At 42.6% G+C, this 18,814-nt stretch overlaps 1 protein-coding gene across 1 annotated transcript in view; it reads right to left on the minus strand.

Moving 5' to 3' along the window:
- Window positions 1–13,706, minus strand: part of xylt1 (xylosyltransferase I) — a 222,886-nt gene extending 209,180 nt beyond the window's left edge. Inside the window, exon 1 of the mRNA XM_068003219.1 lies at window positions 13,497–13,706. Within this exon, the coding sequence (XP_067859320.1) occupies window positions 13,497–13,706 (210 nt within the window). The remainder of the gene's footprint in view (window positions 1–13,496) is intronic.
- Window positions 13,707–18,814: the final 5,108 nt, after the last annotated feature.

Consider the following 18,814-nt stretch of genomic DNA (forward strand, 5'->3'; position numbering starts at 1 on the left):
ACAGTTTAATTAAGAGTCTCCTTGTCAACAATGCACCAAGGCCACTGCTGTGCAGTAGAAGGGGGTTGCACATAGGTGAAAAAGTAATAAAGCTGAAAATGTTTGTGGACCTGATGGCATTTAGCAATAGGTTTTCATGTAAAAAAAATCCCACAGCGCTATTTCGAAGAGCAGGGGAGTTCTCCCCGGTGTCCTGGCCAATATTTATCCCTCAGCCAACATCATTAAAACATATTATCTGGTCATTAACACATTGCTGTTTGTGAGATCTTGCTGTGTGCAAATTGGTTGATGTGTTTTCTACATTACAACAGTGACTACACTACAAAACTACTTCATTGGCTGTAAAGCGCATCATGACGTCCCGAGGTCGTGAAAGGTGCTTCATAAATGCAAGTCTTTCTTTTTCTCAGTACAGAACGGTGTAACCCAGAACCAGACCAAGTGGTGAGTTCTCTCACTGATTTGGTCGGGTGAACCCGGCTTCACTCATATTTAGATTAAACTGTTCAATTTATAAAAAAATTTATTGGGAAAAAAATGTGCAATGCATTTTAATAATGGCTTATAATATGTGGAATGTTGCAGCACCATTACTTATCTCAGAAACAATCAGAATCCGTTTGGGGCAAACCTTTGTTCTTTAGTAACTTGGGGCAGACAGTGCGGTTCACAGTGTGGACAATGACCAGTCCTACAAGTGTTAGAAAGATCCCAAAGCAAATATTATTCAAACACTCTATTTTTCCAGCAATTATTGTCTCATGAATACCCAGTGGATGACCATAACTGAAATAGATGATAGCAGAGTGAGCAATGTGGGACAGAGCAGCTTTAAATTATTGACCGCTTAGTGCCCGTGGATAGAAAGGCGATGAATAGAAAATTTGAGACGACAAATGTCCTGCTCATTGTGGCACAGAATATAATAAAAGCTTTCAGCAAATAATCAGTGACATGCATTGTGTATTAGAAACCTCTTCTTAGTGCCTTTTATAATCGGCGTCATCGGCGGTGGAAAGGCTCCACTCTCAATAAGACGGACCTCTGATTCTTTTTAAAAACTGGTCCCTATCAGTTTGCAGTAACCAAGTGTCATTATGTAATTGGAGGGACAAGGATTTGTAAAGAATCTACTACAACTTTGTAGATTTTAATAAAAGGGTGAAAACAGATTATATATTTGGTTTGGGAAGATAGTTCGATAAAATTAAACATAAGCAGTGAAATACTTATGTGAAATGCCTGGCAGAGTGTGTGAGGAGTGATTAAACAAGCCTCGTTGCTGCTGAAACAGTGGGGGAGAAGCAGGCCGCAAACCAATTTCCTGACGAAAGTTCACTGGCTGTCATCAATTAGTTAAAGGTCATAGCTAAAGGTCAGAATGTGTAATCAGACTTACCATCTGCAACGTAAAGCTGTTAAGCCAAGAGGAAATTGTTTGACATCACAACCTACCATGTGATAATTCAATCGCTAACTCTGATCTTGGGCAATCACGAATGTACAAAACCTTAAAGACTTTCGGATTAAAACATGACTTCAAAATCTTCAGCGTACAATATTGGTAAATGTATGGTTACCAAAATCCTCGCCTTAGGTAAATGTTTCAGCATGCTCGCATCTTCACTACATGCAATTTGACTGCAGATACTGATGCTGAAGAGGCACAGCTGAACATGGAACTCGTAGTGCTCATGTAGTGAACTGCAAATACTAAGGAGCAGAAAATCTAAAGTACTGTAACTCCCAAAATACTTAAAGCACCAATTCACTTGCCAACAGCTGCCTGATCTTACAGGTGAAAATCCACATAACCCTTTGCCCCCTCCTGGACTTTTCATTGTATTTCATGTTGTTAGTTAAAAATGCATTATGTATTTTCTTTTGTTGTGAATACAATTACAAAACTCTCATTTGGATAGTTCTGAAGAAATGGCTCAGACTATTATGGTGTAAAATTTATGCATGCACTCTAAATCCAAATGTCGATTCCACATTTACTGAATTGTTATCTTGGGGTAATTTTGACTGTGTGATAGTGTAAAACAGGTGATAGTGAATTGGCAGCCCGTTATACATCTCTCCCCATTTTTATTTCCATTGACTTCAATAGAAATAAAAACCGGAAGATGTAAAACGGGCTGACCATTTTACACTATCGAGCAGTCAAAATTACCTCCCTTTAGAGTTACAACTATATCTACTGCTATTCCTAAAGCATAGTCCCAAACTAAGCACATTGAAGGACAACGATATTAGAAGCAAAGGTAAACAGTATTACAGGACTAACTTGCATAGTGGATTTTCCTTAATGTCGGTCAATGGTTAACCTAAAAGTGGAGTAACTAGAGTCTGGCTAATTGTCACTTTATTAGTAGATATCTGATCTTGGTTAATAATTTGTTGGATTAACCCAGAACAAAGTTTAAGTCACCAGAGCAATATGGACATCAACTAACACTAGTCCTGAGACAACACAAGTATTTTCTTTATTAAGAGGCCAAGGCCCCTAGTACAAGGCACCAGCAAGGTTTAAAAGAGTAAGTGTAAAGGAAAAGACAATAGTTATTAGGTGGTGCAAAGCTTGCAGCAATAAGGATTACATATGGTAGGCGACCATCTCTCCCAATCTTATCCTCCCAATCCAGTAGAAAAAAACTCAAGCAGGTTACTCAACCTGATCCATGAACCAATTAAATAATTTTTAAAAACGTAATTACCCAACACATTGTTCAGGTAAACAAAGACCCACACTCATTTATCCATTCTAAATGACCCCAGTTCAACCAGCAGGTTGGTGCCCAAGAAGTTGGTTACATCAAGAGTTCTCTATTAAGTGAAAGAAAGTTACTTAGAAAAATTATGGAAGCATTTTAGAAAAGTGGACATTTTAGAATTAAACAGCAAAGAAACTGTTTTTAAAGGGGCCACCTTCTTTATCCAGAATTGTTTAACAACCTTTTTTGTTTGTTTGTCAACAATTGGATCAAATACACTGCTGATTTTGAATCATACCGCTGCAGCAATTAGACAAGCTGTCACATTCACAAAAATTGGGCACAGTTGTTCTGGTTCTTCTCCCTCATTGATGGAGGAAGAAAGTGCCATGTAAAGGGCAAAACAGATTAAGAGACCGCCAGACCAATCCCAACATTCCGCTGATGAGTCAGACATGGGTCAGGATTAGGAGATCATTTGTCTGTACGGAGATTTTCTCTCTAGCCAGCTCTCACTGTAATCGGCCTCATACTTTCACATGATAATCGCTTCCCTCTGTACTTTGGACAAGCTGTTGCCCATGTAGAAACGGGGGCTGATGCAATATTCTCTCAACTATCTATCTCTCATCACAAGGTCACTGACAGCCCACAATTGACATAGTTGATCAATCCGTAGCTTTCAGCGAGATTATCTCAGTTTTACTACACTAATTTATTCCTGAATGAAGTAATTGGCAGGAAAATTATTTCCAAATCTCAGTACAAACATCAAAAGACAAAAAGTACTGGTAAAATACTGCAAATTGTCAGTTCTCCGTATGAATGTCACAATGTAGTTATGACTTACAAAGGAACCCCTCTGTGAAGTTCTTTGGCAGTTACTGTATGTGGGCTATACCAAAATGACCTTCAACGCTATTATTTACTGCATTATCAGTGAACGAACTGTGTTTGGATTATAATGGGGAGCAGGAATAAGAAGTTAATAAAATCACTGCCAAATGGATTAAAGACATAACTTCTAAGGTTGAAATGTATTAATTCAGATGTCAAATATAAGCTTTTAGAATTAAAATCAGTAAAAAATGGTCCAGTCTGAGTCGGAAGACTTGTAGATACTTAAGTATTGGTAAAATATCCGGATATGTAAATCTTACACAAATCACCTCAACATGACACAACTTAATGGCTCCAGCTTCCTCTGCCATTGTCCACAATTATATCCTTTTACTTATTATTTGGAGGAAAGGGGGGAAATGAAAGTTGAGCAAATGTGATTAGATTGTTCAAATGTGATGGTTAACAAGTATATTAGACCAGATACAGAACCAGGTGATCATAGTGGAGGGCGCAGCTTTCAATTTGTGTAGTGAATGAGCCAGCCCACTTACAGAAGCATATAGGACTGCAGTATGCACCAGTCAGGAACTGAATGTGAACAAATACAAAAATAAATAAATCATTAGTTGATAACCAGAGTAACGGTTTAGTTTCACAAATCATCAGCGCCCTGGATTACAGAAAGAAAACAAATCATACACACTACTCTTGATCACTACCCAATGACGCCTGCTGGAAAGTGTGTGCGTGGACATCGGATGAGAAGGACTAGGTTCTGATGTGATGCCTCTCCCTGTAGAATAGCCTGCTGCCTCTCACCGTCTAGGCTCAATCATGAATAAGGACCAAATGGATGAGGTACCAGAAGGTGGCGAGCACCATGAAATCAACCATGACATAAAGGTGATCTGATGGAATACTCAACACTCTCCTGGATGATTGCAGCTGCAACTACACTCAAGAAACCCGACATTACCCAGGACAGTGCAGTCCACTTGATCGCCATCCCTACCACCGGACTCAACATCCACCCCTCCCTCATCAGCACACTGTCGCTGCAGTATGTGCTACCTACCAAGCTTACTTTGACAGCGCATCCCTCCCCTGCGATGTCTACCATCTCAAAAGGTAAAGAGCAGCAATGTTGTAGGAACACCGTCACCTCCTAGTTCCCCTCCAAGTCACACACCATTCTGACTTGGACATATATTGCCATTCTTTCATTGTGGCTGCGTCAAAATCCTGGAATTCCCTACCGAACATCATCGTGGGAGCACCTTCACCACAAGAACTTCAACAGTTCAAGGAGGTTTTTCACCTTCTCAGGGCAAAAACAGGAAAGATACTTTTACATGTTCTTCTTTGAATTTGAATTCCAGGAGCCCATTATCTGTGGGCTGCTGCAGCATTTGCGCTCTTAAAACTGGCCAGACACGTCTGCCCTCCGGGCTACAAAAGATGGATTTAACAGAACAAACGATGGAAGCCAGCTCCAAGATGCCGGGCTGGCAAGATCAGAATGAAAAAGATCATAGAAGCAGCTCATGTCCGCTCATTAAGGAAAGGAGGGGTGAAAATTTGGGTGTGGGTAGGAAAAGGTCACTCTAATCACTAAATGCATGCAATTTAAATCAACTCCTGAAGAACCTGTCATTGGGAAAATGCTGCATTCTCCCGAGAAATATTTGGACCAACCATTAATTGAATAACTTTATTAACGAGGTTTGGCACAAGTGATCAGTAGGAGATGAAAAGACACCTTCACAGTAGTGACACCAAAGAGGCTAGACCAGACTTCTATAGCTTGTACTATCTACTTTCACTACAAAAATACAAATTACATAATAATCATATTTTCATCTAAAGAACATTTTGTCAAAGTTTTTTTGTTGAAATGTAAAAAACAATTAACAGTTTGAAGAACAGTATTTCTCCTGAAACAATATCTTTCAGGCTGTATTACAGAGTGCAGATTTCAAGTCTTCACTGTATATATCTCAATACATTTTACAGTCAATCACCTAAGCTGCTTTACAGTTTAATATGGCTTACTGTGGATTAGACCAGAAGTTAAGAAGATTTGCCTCCTAATACTTACCAGTATGAAAGATATTCCAGCCTTATGCCTCCATGGATGGCAATTTGCGGTTTTGACTCTGTTCAAATCACGGGAAGCAGCAGGATGTGTTGCCTTGGTTTTACAGTGAACTTTACAGTATTCACAAACGTTTTACTGGCATGACTCAAATAATTATTGTTCTGGAAGCTTTGAAAGATCAGCAAAGGTAAGAAATGGAAGACTAGTCTAGCCCCACCAGGAGTACCATGTGCAATTCTGATCACTGGGGGCCCTTCCATCATTGGAGAGGGTACAGTGAAGTGCAACAACACTGAATTAGGCACCGCAAGGAGAGGCTATGGAAACTGGGAATATTTACACTGGAAAAAAAGCTCAGAGTATATCATATTGAGTTATTCAAGATTCTAATTGATATAGGTGATTTGAGATGTAAGCTCAAGCAAGTGAAGGTGAATAGATAGTTTAGATTTAAATGCCATACACAGAGGGAGGTGAATAGAAGGAAGAGGCTACTTAGGGAGACGGTGGAGGTGGATAATAACAAGAACTTGCATTTTTGTAAGTGCCTCCTATGTAGAAAATACTTTACAGGGGGTAAAGAAACGGATATCGAAATGGACACTGATCCATGGTGGAAGAGTTCGGAGGTGACTGAAAACGTGGTCAAAAAGATAGGTATGAGAAAGTTTTTAAAGGTGGAGAGGCAGAGGGGTTTCGGAAGGACGTTCGGGAGAGTAAAACCAAGATGGCTTGGTTTTACTCTCCCAAGAGCCAAGATCTGCCACCTGGGGAGGGGACAATCTACTGAAGGCCAGAGTTGGAGGACTGGAGGGGACTACAGCTGGAGGGCATTTCAGAGGTAGGCCATTCAGGGAGAAGAAGGATTTAAAATTCAATGCTTTGGGGCGTAGGGAGCCAGTGTAGATCATGGGTGAGTGGGACTTAGTGCAGGGTAGGATATGGGTGGCTGATTTTTGAACAAGTTCGGAGTTTATGGAGAATGAAAATCAGGGAACCAACAAGGACAATGGTGCAGAAAGCAAGTCTAGATGTAAACGCACGGATAAGGGTTTTGGTGACAATGGGATTGAGGTGGGCATTATAGAAGTAAGTGATCTTGGTGATGAATAAGATATGTGGTCTGGGATCGAACAGAATGCCAAGATTTTGCATGGCCTATATTGGCCAGAGAGAGGGATAGAGTTAGTGGGAAAGAAGTGGAATTTGTGGTGTGGGCCAAAAACAATGGGTTCAGTCTTCCCACTGCTTAGTTGGAGGAAATTTTGATTCATCCATGGCTTGATGTCAGTCAGGCAGTCTAACTGCAGATAATTGCTATTCAGTAATCGTTTCAGGTAAGTGCATGGGCAGGAGAGGGCAGGACAGAACTTGGCTGTGATGCACCTATGCCTCAGTGGCCTCTTGACACTTAGGGCTGGATTTCCAATTGGTGGTGGGACCAGCAATGTGCCTGCCAGTCCTAGTGAGCACTGACTCTGGATCAGGCTCATTCCCACATTGGTGGCAACGTTCCTGCAGTATTCGTACCACTGTCAGGTTATCCATCTCCAGTAGGGGAATAGCTCCAATGCCCACTGCAACACCAGTAGAAGAAAAAATGACATTTTTAAATATTTTTTTAAAACTCCCACTTTGCCATTGACTGCACTAGGCAAGGTTAGCCTTTAAATTTGAACGACACCCTCATCCCCCAAGCCCAGCACTGTTAAGGCATTGATGATGGAAAATATGTCGGATGATGTATTCCTGCCATTAAGGTATCATTTAAACAAGCTCACCATCACCATCTGCCCTTGATTTCAGAAGCTGCAGGGGACACCAGGGTGCTAACAGAATAGTTCCCTGCAAATTTCCTGCTCCTCCTTCTCTACTATCCAAAATTGGGCAATAGCGGGGTGGAAAACCTAGCTCTAACTATCTAGGTGAGTGTTGGGCAAGGTACTGGAATATGACTAATGTCAATGAAACTGTAACGCAGCATGAGTCTCAGGGGAGAAGGGGAGAAAGTGGTAAAGTTGGGGGAGATTAACATATAATAAGAGTTTATGTTCCTAATAGTATTAATACTGGTAAACATTTTAATTTGCATTGGTTTAAGGATATTTTAATGTGGATGGCTTACTAGATCCCAAATTAGCAATTTAGTCAAGTACAGACAAGCCCAACGGACATTGATTCACTGATGCAGTGGAAGTATGTTCAGATAATCAATTTGCTGTCGAAACTTGACTCCGTGTAAAGCAAAGGTGCGGACTGCCACAGCCAACATCAGATGTCAGAACATTGCATTATTCTCAGTCAAATTAGTCCACATCAGTTTGATCTGAAAGAATGCAGAGGGCAGCAGATATGTATCAGTGTTACCTCATTTTCACGGCCAGTGATCTGATCGCATAATACTTCGACAATGAGGTCCCAGACATATTAGATGATTCTTGTCACCAGCTGTGGAGCCATGGTGGTGCAGTAGCAGCTGTGTGCCATATCATTTGTATTGTAAGAAACATCAGCAGTTTTGTAGCATTTGAGGTCTGATTAGAAGCGATTCATAATTGATATTTGTAAATTTAAGCATGAATACTAATTGTCTCACAGCTAGAGTGCCACTCAACACAGTACCAGAATGTTGTGAGACGTGCGCTAGATTGTTATGTCGGTCTGTGCATCTGTGAGGTAACATCATTCTTGTCATGAAGCTGCTTTCATGGAATCATTCCAATCACAGGTACATTTTAAACACACAAAATTAAGCATAGCAACAGACATCAGTAGAATAATTTAAATATCAAAACTATATCAAAAATTAAAATATTGAAACAACATTTCTCTTGCCTGCCTTCCCAGCCATCTTGCGTTGGAGTCACTACTGCATTCCCGCAGTAGATTGGGAAGCGGCTGTTTAATGCAGATGCACAGTTGTGTAAAGAAGGACTTTCATTTTATCACACCTTCTCATATCTCTCAGAAACATCCCAACGTGCCTCATACAAACTGAATTAAATTGTGCAGTTACTGTTGTTACGTGTGTAAACTAAAAATTTGGTTTGGAAAAAACCTATTTGCTTAACAAGGTGACCAGCAAAACAAGATTTTGCAGGATATCTATAAGAGGTTCTTTGGAAATCAGATTTCAAATCCATTCTACAAGTTCCTCTATAACCAGTGATTTGTTAAGATCAACTGTTTAATTAGAGACTTTAATCCATTTGTAATAATGATTATTCAGTAATGCTAAAGTCAGCTTCTGTCAGAGATTAAATTACATGCTAGCAATTCTCATTGCACTTGGACTGACTTATTATTTCGGCATTATCAATAATAAAAAATACAAGGAGTGAAGCAGTGATAGTGTTGAGATTTGTTTGTAATATACAAGCTAGTAACAAGCAGACTTCACAAACACCGTCTACAGTATATTTTTCATTATTGTAAAACACCAGATATTTTTCAAATTATTCTAATCATTTCATTAAACAAAAGGTGGTTGCTGGTGTTTCACTATTTTTACAGAGACATTTTTAAGAAATGACAGTAATGACTATAGCATTTGTCTCTTCAGATGCTATAATAGCAGCTTAATACTGCAAGGGTCTAAAAAAAATTCTACACTCCTCTAATGGTGACTTTCTCTTCTCACATTAAATGACAGTACTGTACTGGGTTAAATTGGTTTTCAGGACATTGACCTTTACTTGGTAATTGAGATTAAGCAATTAGAGCCAATAAAAAGTGACAGGGAAGTCTCTGATAGGGGCTAGATGTTGAGCAATCTTACAGTAATGGACAGAACAGGGGAAAAGGCAACCAGTCAATTGCTATGCAGGACTGTAACTCACTGCAATGCCATGGCAGAGTGGCAGAGCTAGCCCTGGAGCTGCTTCTGCTGCTGCCAATGCTTGCTCATCAGACATCACCTAAAGGTTGGTTTCACAGTTCATTCAGCCTCAGGCCAACGTCCCCCACACCACCATCTCAAATCTGATTCTAAATATTGCAGGAAATATTAAAGAGCTGCTTTTTCTTACTAATTTTGAGCTGTGTTCATAGTTGCTAATATTTTGAAATAAAACAAACCAAACCAATGACTTTCTCCTAAAAAGATTGTTTTTAAAAAAAAATCTAAGTCCTGCTATTATTTGACGTTATCCCTAGGAAAATGAGCCTAAGCTCAGTGTAGACGAATACACAAGTCTAGCTTTGAAACCAACTGAGGAGCCCAGTTAGCTGCAGTCAGAGAGCACTCAGTGTAATCTCCTACATTAGTAATGCAGCTGACGATTTCATTATAGTTGAAGATTTTACATTATGCTAAGAAGACAATTTTCTCCACAATGTCACAATTATCAAGTGGCCTGATCTTCGGTGGACTATTCCAGTAGTCAATGAATCCTTTAACACACATTCCCCATGGCTTATACAGTAGGACTTTTTTTAAACTACATTTCAAAATGTTCTTACACATGTGAGGTTAAAAGAACCAAAAAGTGAAATTGCATCCAATTAAATGGTTTCTCATAAATATACCCAGTAAAATGCAGGTCTTTTAAGAATGTTTATACAGTCCCGCTGTATTAAAAGCAGCATGACCGATGGTTTAAATGCACAATGCTTTTTGGGTTTGAAGGCTGGAAAGCAGTCGTCTGTACGAATCGCGGTCACTATTAAATTGCTGGGAACTTTTTACTTGGTATTTAGATACATATTCACACTGCTGCAGACAATCTTCTCAGCTTCAGTTGCCCAGTGTACAATAAAAGCTGCTTCGCAGCTGACCACTAAAACATGCCACCGAATATCTGGACAAAAAGTCAACGTAAAGGATTCATAGCCAACTAAGTATGTCAAACAGTGACTTAGAAAAGGTGTAAATTTCCTTAAAACAGATCCCGACAGCACAACACTGGATTCGCAGCTATCCACCTCCCCAAAACAAAACAGGAGGATCAGTCCACAATGATGACACAACCATTTCTATCTCTGTCCAACTGCCTGTCAAGATCTCAACTATCTCCATCTCTTTCCCCATCCAGCCATGATCACAACCATCTCCACTACTAACTCTATTTCATGGGTACCGACCATAACCATCTCTGTCAACTTCTCTTGACCCACTAAGAATCATCTTCATATTTGCCCGCTTCCCAACAATGTCCACAACTTATTCCCATTTTTGTCCTCCTTCACATCACAGCCACAACCATCTCCATCTGCCTCTCTGTTACATCAGGACAGTTCAGTTTCTGTCCACTTTTCTGATACAACCATGACCATCTCTGAGCACCTCCATGCATGACCATTAACCTGTCCGTCTCTGTCTGCCTCCCAGATCCAACCATAACCATCTCTGTTCACCTCCCTGCCATGACCATTAACCTCTCCGTCTCTGTCTGCCTCCCAGATCCAGCCAGAACTATCTCTATCCATCCATCACTGCCATCTCCATTTCTACCTGTGTCTGGCTCAAGGCCAGAACGCCTTCCTATTTTACCCTCTTTCGGGAAAACCAGAGCTCTCCACCTCTTATCCTTCCCTTTGAAATGACCAAAACCGTCTCCATCTGCCTTCCTGGTGCAACCAGAACCATCTCCATCTCTGCCCGCGTACTTGATCCGATCAGTTACTATCCACATCTTCCTTTGCGGTCCGGGGACATTTGTTCCCATTTCTATTCCTCCTCTGACAGAATCAGACCCCTGTTTTTCTTCAGACCACTCGGTGAAACAACCAGACTGATCTCTCGATTTTTCCGTATACTCTAGATTTGTTTCTACCATTGAGTTGCTCCCGGGAATGTGTTCCCACCATCACTGCGGGAGCGATCGTGGGGCTGACACATAACGGGTGGAAATACTACGGCTTCCTCGTTGTACTTACTGGGTGTCCTTCTCGAAAGGGGCCAGGCTGAGCTTGCGAGACTGCAGTGAGTTGCTATTGCTCTTTTATTTCTGTTTACTGCAAATGACATAGAATGTGTCTATCCCTAAAATTTATATCAAAACCACGAACTTTATAGTTCCAAAACGGCGGGCTCGTCTTGTTTTAGGGAAATATTCCCACAAATCAGCATCTCGTACTCTTTTTTTTTTGTTCTGGATTAATTTTTTTGTATAGTTTTCAGTTTGCACTACAGCACACTCTGGGGGAATTTGTGCGCGATCAGTTTCCTACATGCAGAGACTGACCCTGTTGATTTGACAGTGTAGCACACTAGAGTAATCCGACAGTGTCATTCATTCGCACTGAGGGACTGACTGTCCCTGTTGATTTTACATCACAGAACACTCCAGTAATCTGACAATGTCATTCATTCACGGGAAAGCTCCTCTCCACCCTCATCCAAAAGTCACGGTATTGCTGTATTTAACCCATTAGTTGAGTTACGCCGATATAAAGGCGTTTCCCACGCTCTCCTCCTCCCTCAGCGGTCTGACCGACCGTCAAGTTAATAATGCTCCTTCTTTTAAAAAAAAAGCAAGGCTCCGGTATTTTGTCAGTTTATAGAAATGTGCTTAACCTACGGAGTTCCTCCAGCAGTGTCTACACAGCACGCCATGCCGAATGTGGAGCGCCTCCGTCAGAGCAACATTCACATTCTGTACAGGAATCAGCCAAGGATGCAGCTTGAGACCACAGGAGGAGGGAGACGGCACAAAACCTCGCACTCGACAGAATACCAGTCTCACTTTGCAATCCAACCCAATAGTGATGTACTCAAAGAGAAAGAAATATGTCCAGCATTGCGAGGTTATCCCAGAATAAATAGGTTAATTATTGATTGCAACTTTTTTGCAAAGTCGATTTTAAAAAGTAAAGATTTAGCGCTCGATTGAGAACCCCCAGCTGAAATTACATATCTCGAATTGGTTCTGCTAAAGGTTTTCCTCTAAATATTTAGGGCTGCGCTTCGCAACTACTTCCCAAACAAGCAGGCTCCGTTGATTTCACTATAAACAGTGAGGTGTACGAAAAGCACTGGACAACGCGCAGAAAACATCACGTAACATCAATGCATTTCTGGTCCACAATGTTTCAAGTTCGCCGCACTGTTGATATTCAAACGCCAAACACTAATTGCCACAATTTCCAGTCGTAAGATCTCATGTCACATAATTTAAGAATATCTCGCTAGTCAAACAGACTACAGCATTCAAAATCCTCAACAACCACTGTACCGTACGGTGTACCGCGCAGTGGATTCAAGTGATAATCTACGTGCTTTTAAATTGCGAAATTACATCTTAGGTTATCTTTCTCAATAAAACCTACAGCAATGCAAATTCGAAAATCAGAAACGTATAAGCGTTAAATCGTGAGAGGCGTTTGCAAAAAAAAAACACCTATCGCCCTCTTTGAATTTCAATGAATGAGATTGATCTACATTGGTTTTTTTCAGGCTGGATTTCGTGGGGTATTGAGGAGGAGGGGGGGGGGGGGGGAAGCAAGAAAACCTTTCGCAAATGATGTTAAAGAGTCGGTGGTCGGGGCTGACCACAGCTGCATTTTTGCACCAGCAGCTGCTAACAGCGGTTGCGATCGCTGTCGTTGCCCGTGTTTTTAGTCACTTCCACATGGGAACATGAGGAAAAAGTACAAGGTTTAAGGGGCGAATATTAAAACCTCAGACACACACACACACCAGGATGTGACAGCCCTCAAACCGACACGGGTGCATCGCGCCAGATGCAATTCCGAACTTCAATGCAGTGATACAATGTTAAAAAAACACACACACACACATCTGTGGAACGGAGGCACCTCAGAGAGGCTGCGGCGCGCACACACCATTCATTCAGAATTTACTTAGGAAGTTTTTGGCTCCAGCGTCCACATACCAATCCTTCACCAGGGAAGGGTAATCCTTTCCTGGGTGCCTCTCGGATGCGCCGGGCTCTTTCCCTCTTGTCTTCCCTGCTTTTCTCCTCGCCGTCCAGGCTGCTAAAATTCCAGACCAGCAGAGTTTGGACGAAGAGGATGGTGAGCGCCACGATCACGGCCGATTTCGAGCGCCGCACCAACTTTCGAACGCACGCACCGGCGACCATTTTCACTGTGAAGCCGCTCTCTCTCGGCGGCCTCCCAAGATTTGCTTTGCCGAGCCAGCCGGCCGCCCGGCTAGCCAATCGCGGACCATCCCCCCCCCCCCCCACTCCGCCCCGCCCCGCCCGGCTAGCCAATCGCGGACCATCCCCCCCCCCCCCACTCCGCCCCGCCCCGCCCCGCCCGGCTAGCCAATCGCGGACCATCCCCCCCCCCCCCACTCCGCCCCGCCCCGCCCGGCTAGCCAATCGCGGACCATCCCCCCCCCCCCCACTCCGCCCCGCCCCGCTCCGCCCGGTTAGCCAATCGCGGACCCTCCGCCCCGCCCCGCTCCGTCCGGCCAACCAATCGCGGCCGATCCCCCCCCCTCCCGCTCTGTCCGGACAGCCAATCAGTCGGCAGCGCCAAAAAAAAAACCCCGGCAGCCAATACAGTCTCATCCAGAGCCAAAGGTTCCGCCAGAAGCCAATCAGGAGGCAGGTGGAGCTGTCAATCAAATTACCTGCTGCTGGGCGACGGCCTGGATGCATTGTGACGTCACCGTGGGAAAGTCTCCCTTGCAAAAAATGTTGGTTCAAACCTTCCATTCACCGGCAGCACCGAGCAGCTTTGGTGCTTGGGGAAAAGGTACAAGGCAGGGAAAAGGCAGCGCAGCTTTGGGAGAAGGCGGACTGCATTAAGGGAGTCAATCTTAACGCGGAGATATGTGTAGTTAGGAGAGACTGAGCCACACACACGCAGCAGCAGCAGCACCTCCCTGTTTAGATACCTTCCAGCTCCCCGTGGCTATACTACCATCTGGGCAAAGCTTTGCAAAGTTTTGAGTGTAAAAAACTGCATCCCATTAAAAGCCACCTTCTGTGCATCAAACTGCCCCAAAACAGAAGGAAAAGACACTGTACTGGAAGATCCAATTGGTTCTTCAGCCTTGGCTGCGATTATGCATAATTCTCCATGGCTGTATTTTAATTATAATGTTTTATCATTTATTTTTACGAGTCAGTCGACACTAGGTATTAAGTCGGTGGCAAAGGTGAAGAAACGCTGGGGTTTGATTTTACCGACGCAGGACCAGGGGCGAGCTGGAATGATCCGGACTCCACTTTAATCTTGCAGGATTGACATGTTTATTAACAAGTTATTATTTTTGTTTCTATTCTATCTTGGAGCTGTTGCTGCTGGTGGGCTTTGTCTAATGGTGCTCACCTTGATGAAAGTGTCTGCAGATTAAATTGTTTCAAAGTCCAGGGTATCAATTGGCGTCGCTACAAATAGAAAACCCACAATTACGAAAACTCACGCCAAGGCTGATGGACCGAAAAATCGATGCGGTCGTCATTTTATTTGAGGCTACAGATGACTCTTCCCCGACCAAATCCCCCAAATCGTAACCCAATTCCAAATTACTCTGCTTTATCGACCACATTGCAGATGCGCTACGCTTTAACTCTCGGCGGACCGGGTGCAACCCGTCCAAAGCTGGAGAACCCGCGCAACGTGAGATCGGTCAAATGTGGTTTAGAAACAGAATCACTTCCTATCTGATCCACTATCAATCCCGAATTATTGATCCCACCTTCCCCGATCTGCATCAACGACCAGCAGACCACGGTCAATCGAATTTTCGGAACACTTGTTGCCCTGTTTGCTGAGTCTTCACTGGAATATATAATTTGTTCAGCTCTTTATCACGTCTGACACAGAAACTAAACTTGGAAAAGCTGATGTCTCCGCCGAAGATGTGGCTGTATTGTAATAACACGCTTTTCTGTAAAGTTGGCCAAATTCATAAGAATCACTCACATTCCACTTGTAACAGCTGTTCCTGAGCTCGAACTTCACATGCAAAAATCATATTGCCATCAATAATTGTTCAATTGCACATTTGCTCGAATTTACGTGGCAAGTTTAAATGGACCACTGCAGTGTCAGGAATGTATAATTCCCACTCACACCATCAAATAACCATCATTTGTATTTGAAAAACAAATTCGGTTAAACTCAATTAGTTCCATCAACGCAAATGAGAATTTTCGATTTCTTGGTTAATTTCCATATCTGAAACTGTTTTTTAACCGATTAGTGAAGTAAAATAGACAGCTTGCTACTGAACAACTAATGCTTCAGAGTATTGACGTAGATGTAGGAATATTTCACGATGCATTCTAGATTTGGAACTTGTCTCATCCATCCGCTTGTATGTGTTCAAACAGCGAGGGGGGTCTACCAGGAATAGCACGGGAGGCACTCATTCGTTGAATGCAATGCAGCTTAAGCGAGAAAGCAATATTCAGTGGCTCCGAGCTTGCTTGGTCCCCGAGCTGCTTTATCAAGTACCCTAAGGAGTCTCTTTAAATTTTCAGTGCGTTGCTGGCTTCATGCTGCCACCATTTGTTGATTAACTGTACTGATTACAGATTGACATTAGAGAATTGCTAGGGTTGCTGTATAACTGGAGTGGCTTGGCCCCTGTAACAATACCGCTGTTCATGCACAGGAAACGTGTCCACACAGTGTCTAAGTCTGCAACGCCTGGATTTAAATTTCAATACAATCATGGTTTTTAAAGGTGTCACTGGGTTTTAGCATTCTGTTCACATAATAGGGGGTATTTACATAATCTGTCATTTTTACTGAATGTATCCTTTAAAAGAAAAATATTTCATTGATTTCTATCGTGATTGTCATAATTGCCAAGTGTTGTAATAGCGGTAAAAGCACACTGTTTGCACGCAGCAATATTTGTCAATGCGATATCATACCATCGTTACAACGCACAAGACATGAAGATTACTGGGGCAGAAATACATAGATGCACGGATTACTGATAGTAAAAACAAAGTTATTTATTTTAAGCACTATTATTGAAAAGAGGGTAATACGCTAAAACTGATGAAAGATCAAATTAGAACAGATGTCGGGAAAAACTTTTTTCCATGCAAATAGCCTTCAACACGTGGAATGGTCTTCGTGTGAGGAAGAGGAGAGGATATCTTTGGATTCATTCTAAACCCAGTTGGATGGCTTGACAGGGGAATGTGTTCTTTTGCCTAGATGGGTAGCTAAATTGGATTGAACGGCTCATATATATCTTATGATCTGGTGAAGGAAGATATTAATTGTTAAAGATGTATGCTGCAATGTTAGCGAATACTTCAGTAGAGGTCTAAATAGCAGGGTTATGAAAATTGTATTCTCTATATGCCATGATGGGATAAAGAATGGACTGCAGGAAGGTATTCCTTGGGGACAAATCACCATGTCTTAATTTCCACCGCTCTCATGTTCAAAGGCAAAACTGGCATTTAACAGAAAGGCACAACATGGGTTAGACAGTGGGTCCTATGACCAGAAACAGCTCACTACGTATGAGGAAGCAGAGCTGAATTATTCAGCAAGCAAAGAGTGAAAGGCATTAATTACAACTGCAAACATTGGAGGGGTGCACAGAATGACTGGAATGTATCATGTTGATCATAAACTCTATGATTTGCACAATATGTTACAACAATGTGTCCGTATACACTGATTATGCACCAGTGTACAATAGTGCATGTAACGATAATGTGTGGCAGATGTCTCATCCGCTCTCTTCAGAGAACAAAGAGATAGTAGTGCTGTGCAAGATGTGTTTGACCATTACTACTCACCTTAGTACCAACCACTATCACGCCAGTTGAAGTGGGCACCAGCACAGATACACTCAACGTAGAAGATCACAATGTTGTTAAAAGAGGAAGCACAGGATGAGTGAAGCACTGGTGATGAAGGGGTAGCGATGAAGGAGCCAACTGGTACAAAGCATGGGTCCGATTTAGCCTAGCGCTCCTTCTAGATGCTTCCACAGTGGCAGGAATGTGAGGGTGCTTCCCTGTGTTGGGAAAGAAAGAAAGACTTGCATTTATATAGCGCCTTTCGCAACCTCAGGACGTCCCAAAGCTCTTTATAGCCAATTAAGTACTTTTGAAGTGTAGTCACTGTTGTAATGTAGAAAACATGGCATCCAACTTGCACACAGCAAGGTCTCACAAACAGAAATGTGATAATGACCAGATAATCTGTTTTTAGTGATGTTAGTTGAGGGATAAATATTGGGCAGAACATTGGGGAGAACTCCCCTGCTCGTCTTTGAAATAGTGCCATGGGATCTTTTACGCCCAACTGAGAGGGCAACGGTGTAATGACTCATCCGAAAGACGGCTGCTCCGACAGTCATGAGATGGCTCTCTAGCTGGCTCCACCATGTTTGCTGCTGCTGTAGCTGCCTGACCCTGTGTGATTTCTGCCACATCAACTATCATTTACAGAGGGGAGGGGGGTAGGGGTCGAGTGGCTGGAGGGGCCAGATGCATGAGAGCAGAACTGTGGGCAGCAATGAGGACAGTGGAATCCTGCACAATGGCCTTCTTAGTCCAATGCCTAGTATGTTGGAGCTGACCTGACAGCCTCTTGAATATTGAAATGCAAGACCTCTGTAGCAGCATTCACGAAAGGTACTCTGACTGGGCTTAGGACTTTTGTCATTCAAGGATCCACTGCAGATGGCCCAGGAATTGTTACATTCTACATGTTGGACTGTCTGTTAAATGGTCATGCATGACTGGTTATATGGGTAGTGTCTTCTCGACAGTCACTACCCAATCTTGCAGGGTGCTTGGCACAGCCTCTAAGGACAGGACAAAATGTTGGTGTTCAGATAGCATCCTTCTTTTAAATGCAGGCCCCATGAGGTTCAGATCCCAGGGCTCTGCAGTTGAGGAAGGACTTGAGCTAGCCATAGGTTCCTGCTTCTCCTATGCCTCCACCACCTGTTCTTACTTACTCATGCTCTGTGATTCGCCTGTCGCTGGAGTAATCACCTAAAACTAGCTACCTAAATCTCCTATTCTGATGCTTGGAACAGATGGAGTGAGTAATACTCAGTGCTGTGAAATGTTGGATTCATGATTGCGACTGGGGCCTGTGGTGGCTTATTCTTCAGAACCATCTATAAAAGCAGAAGTAGAAGATATGTTAGATTGGTGGCTGGAAAGTATTCTCCTGGAACAGAGCACATATATCTAAAATGTGTCATGCTCGTATGCTGCAATGTGCGAATTTGAGTGAGTCAGCG

This window comes from Heptranchias perlo, chromosome 22 (genome assembly GCF_035084215.1).
Source record: "Heptranchias perlo isolate sHepPer1 chromosome 22, sHepPer1.hap1, whole genome shotgun sequence".
Classification (NCBI taxonomy): domain Eukaryota; kingdom Metazoa; phylum Chordata; class Chondrichthyes; order Hexanchiformes; family Hexanchidae; genus Heptranchias; species Heptranchias perlo.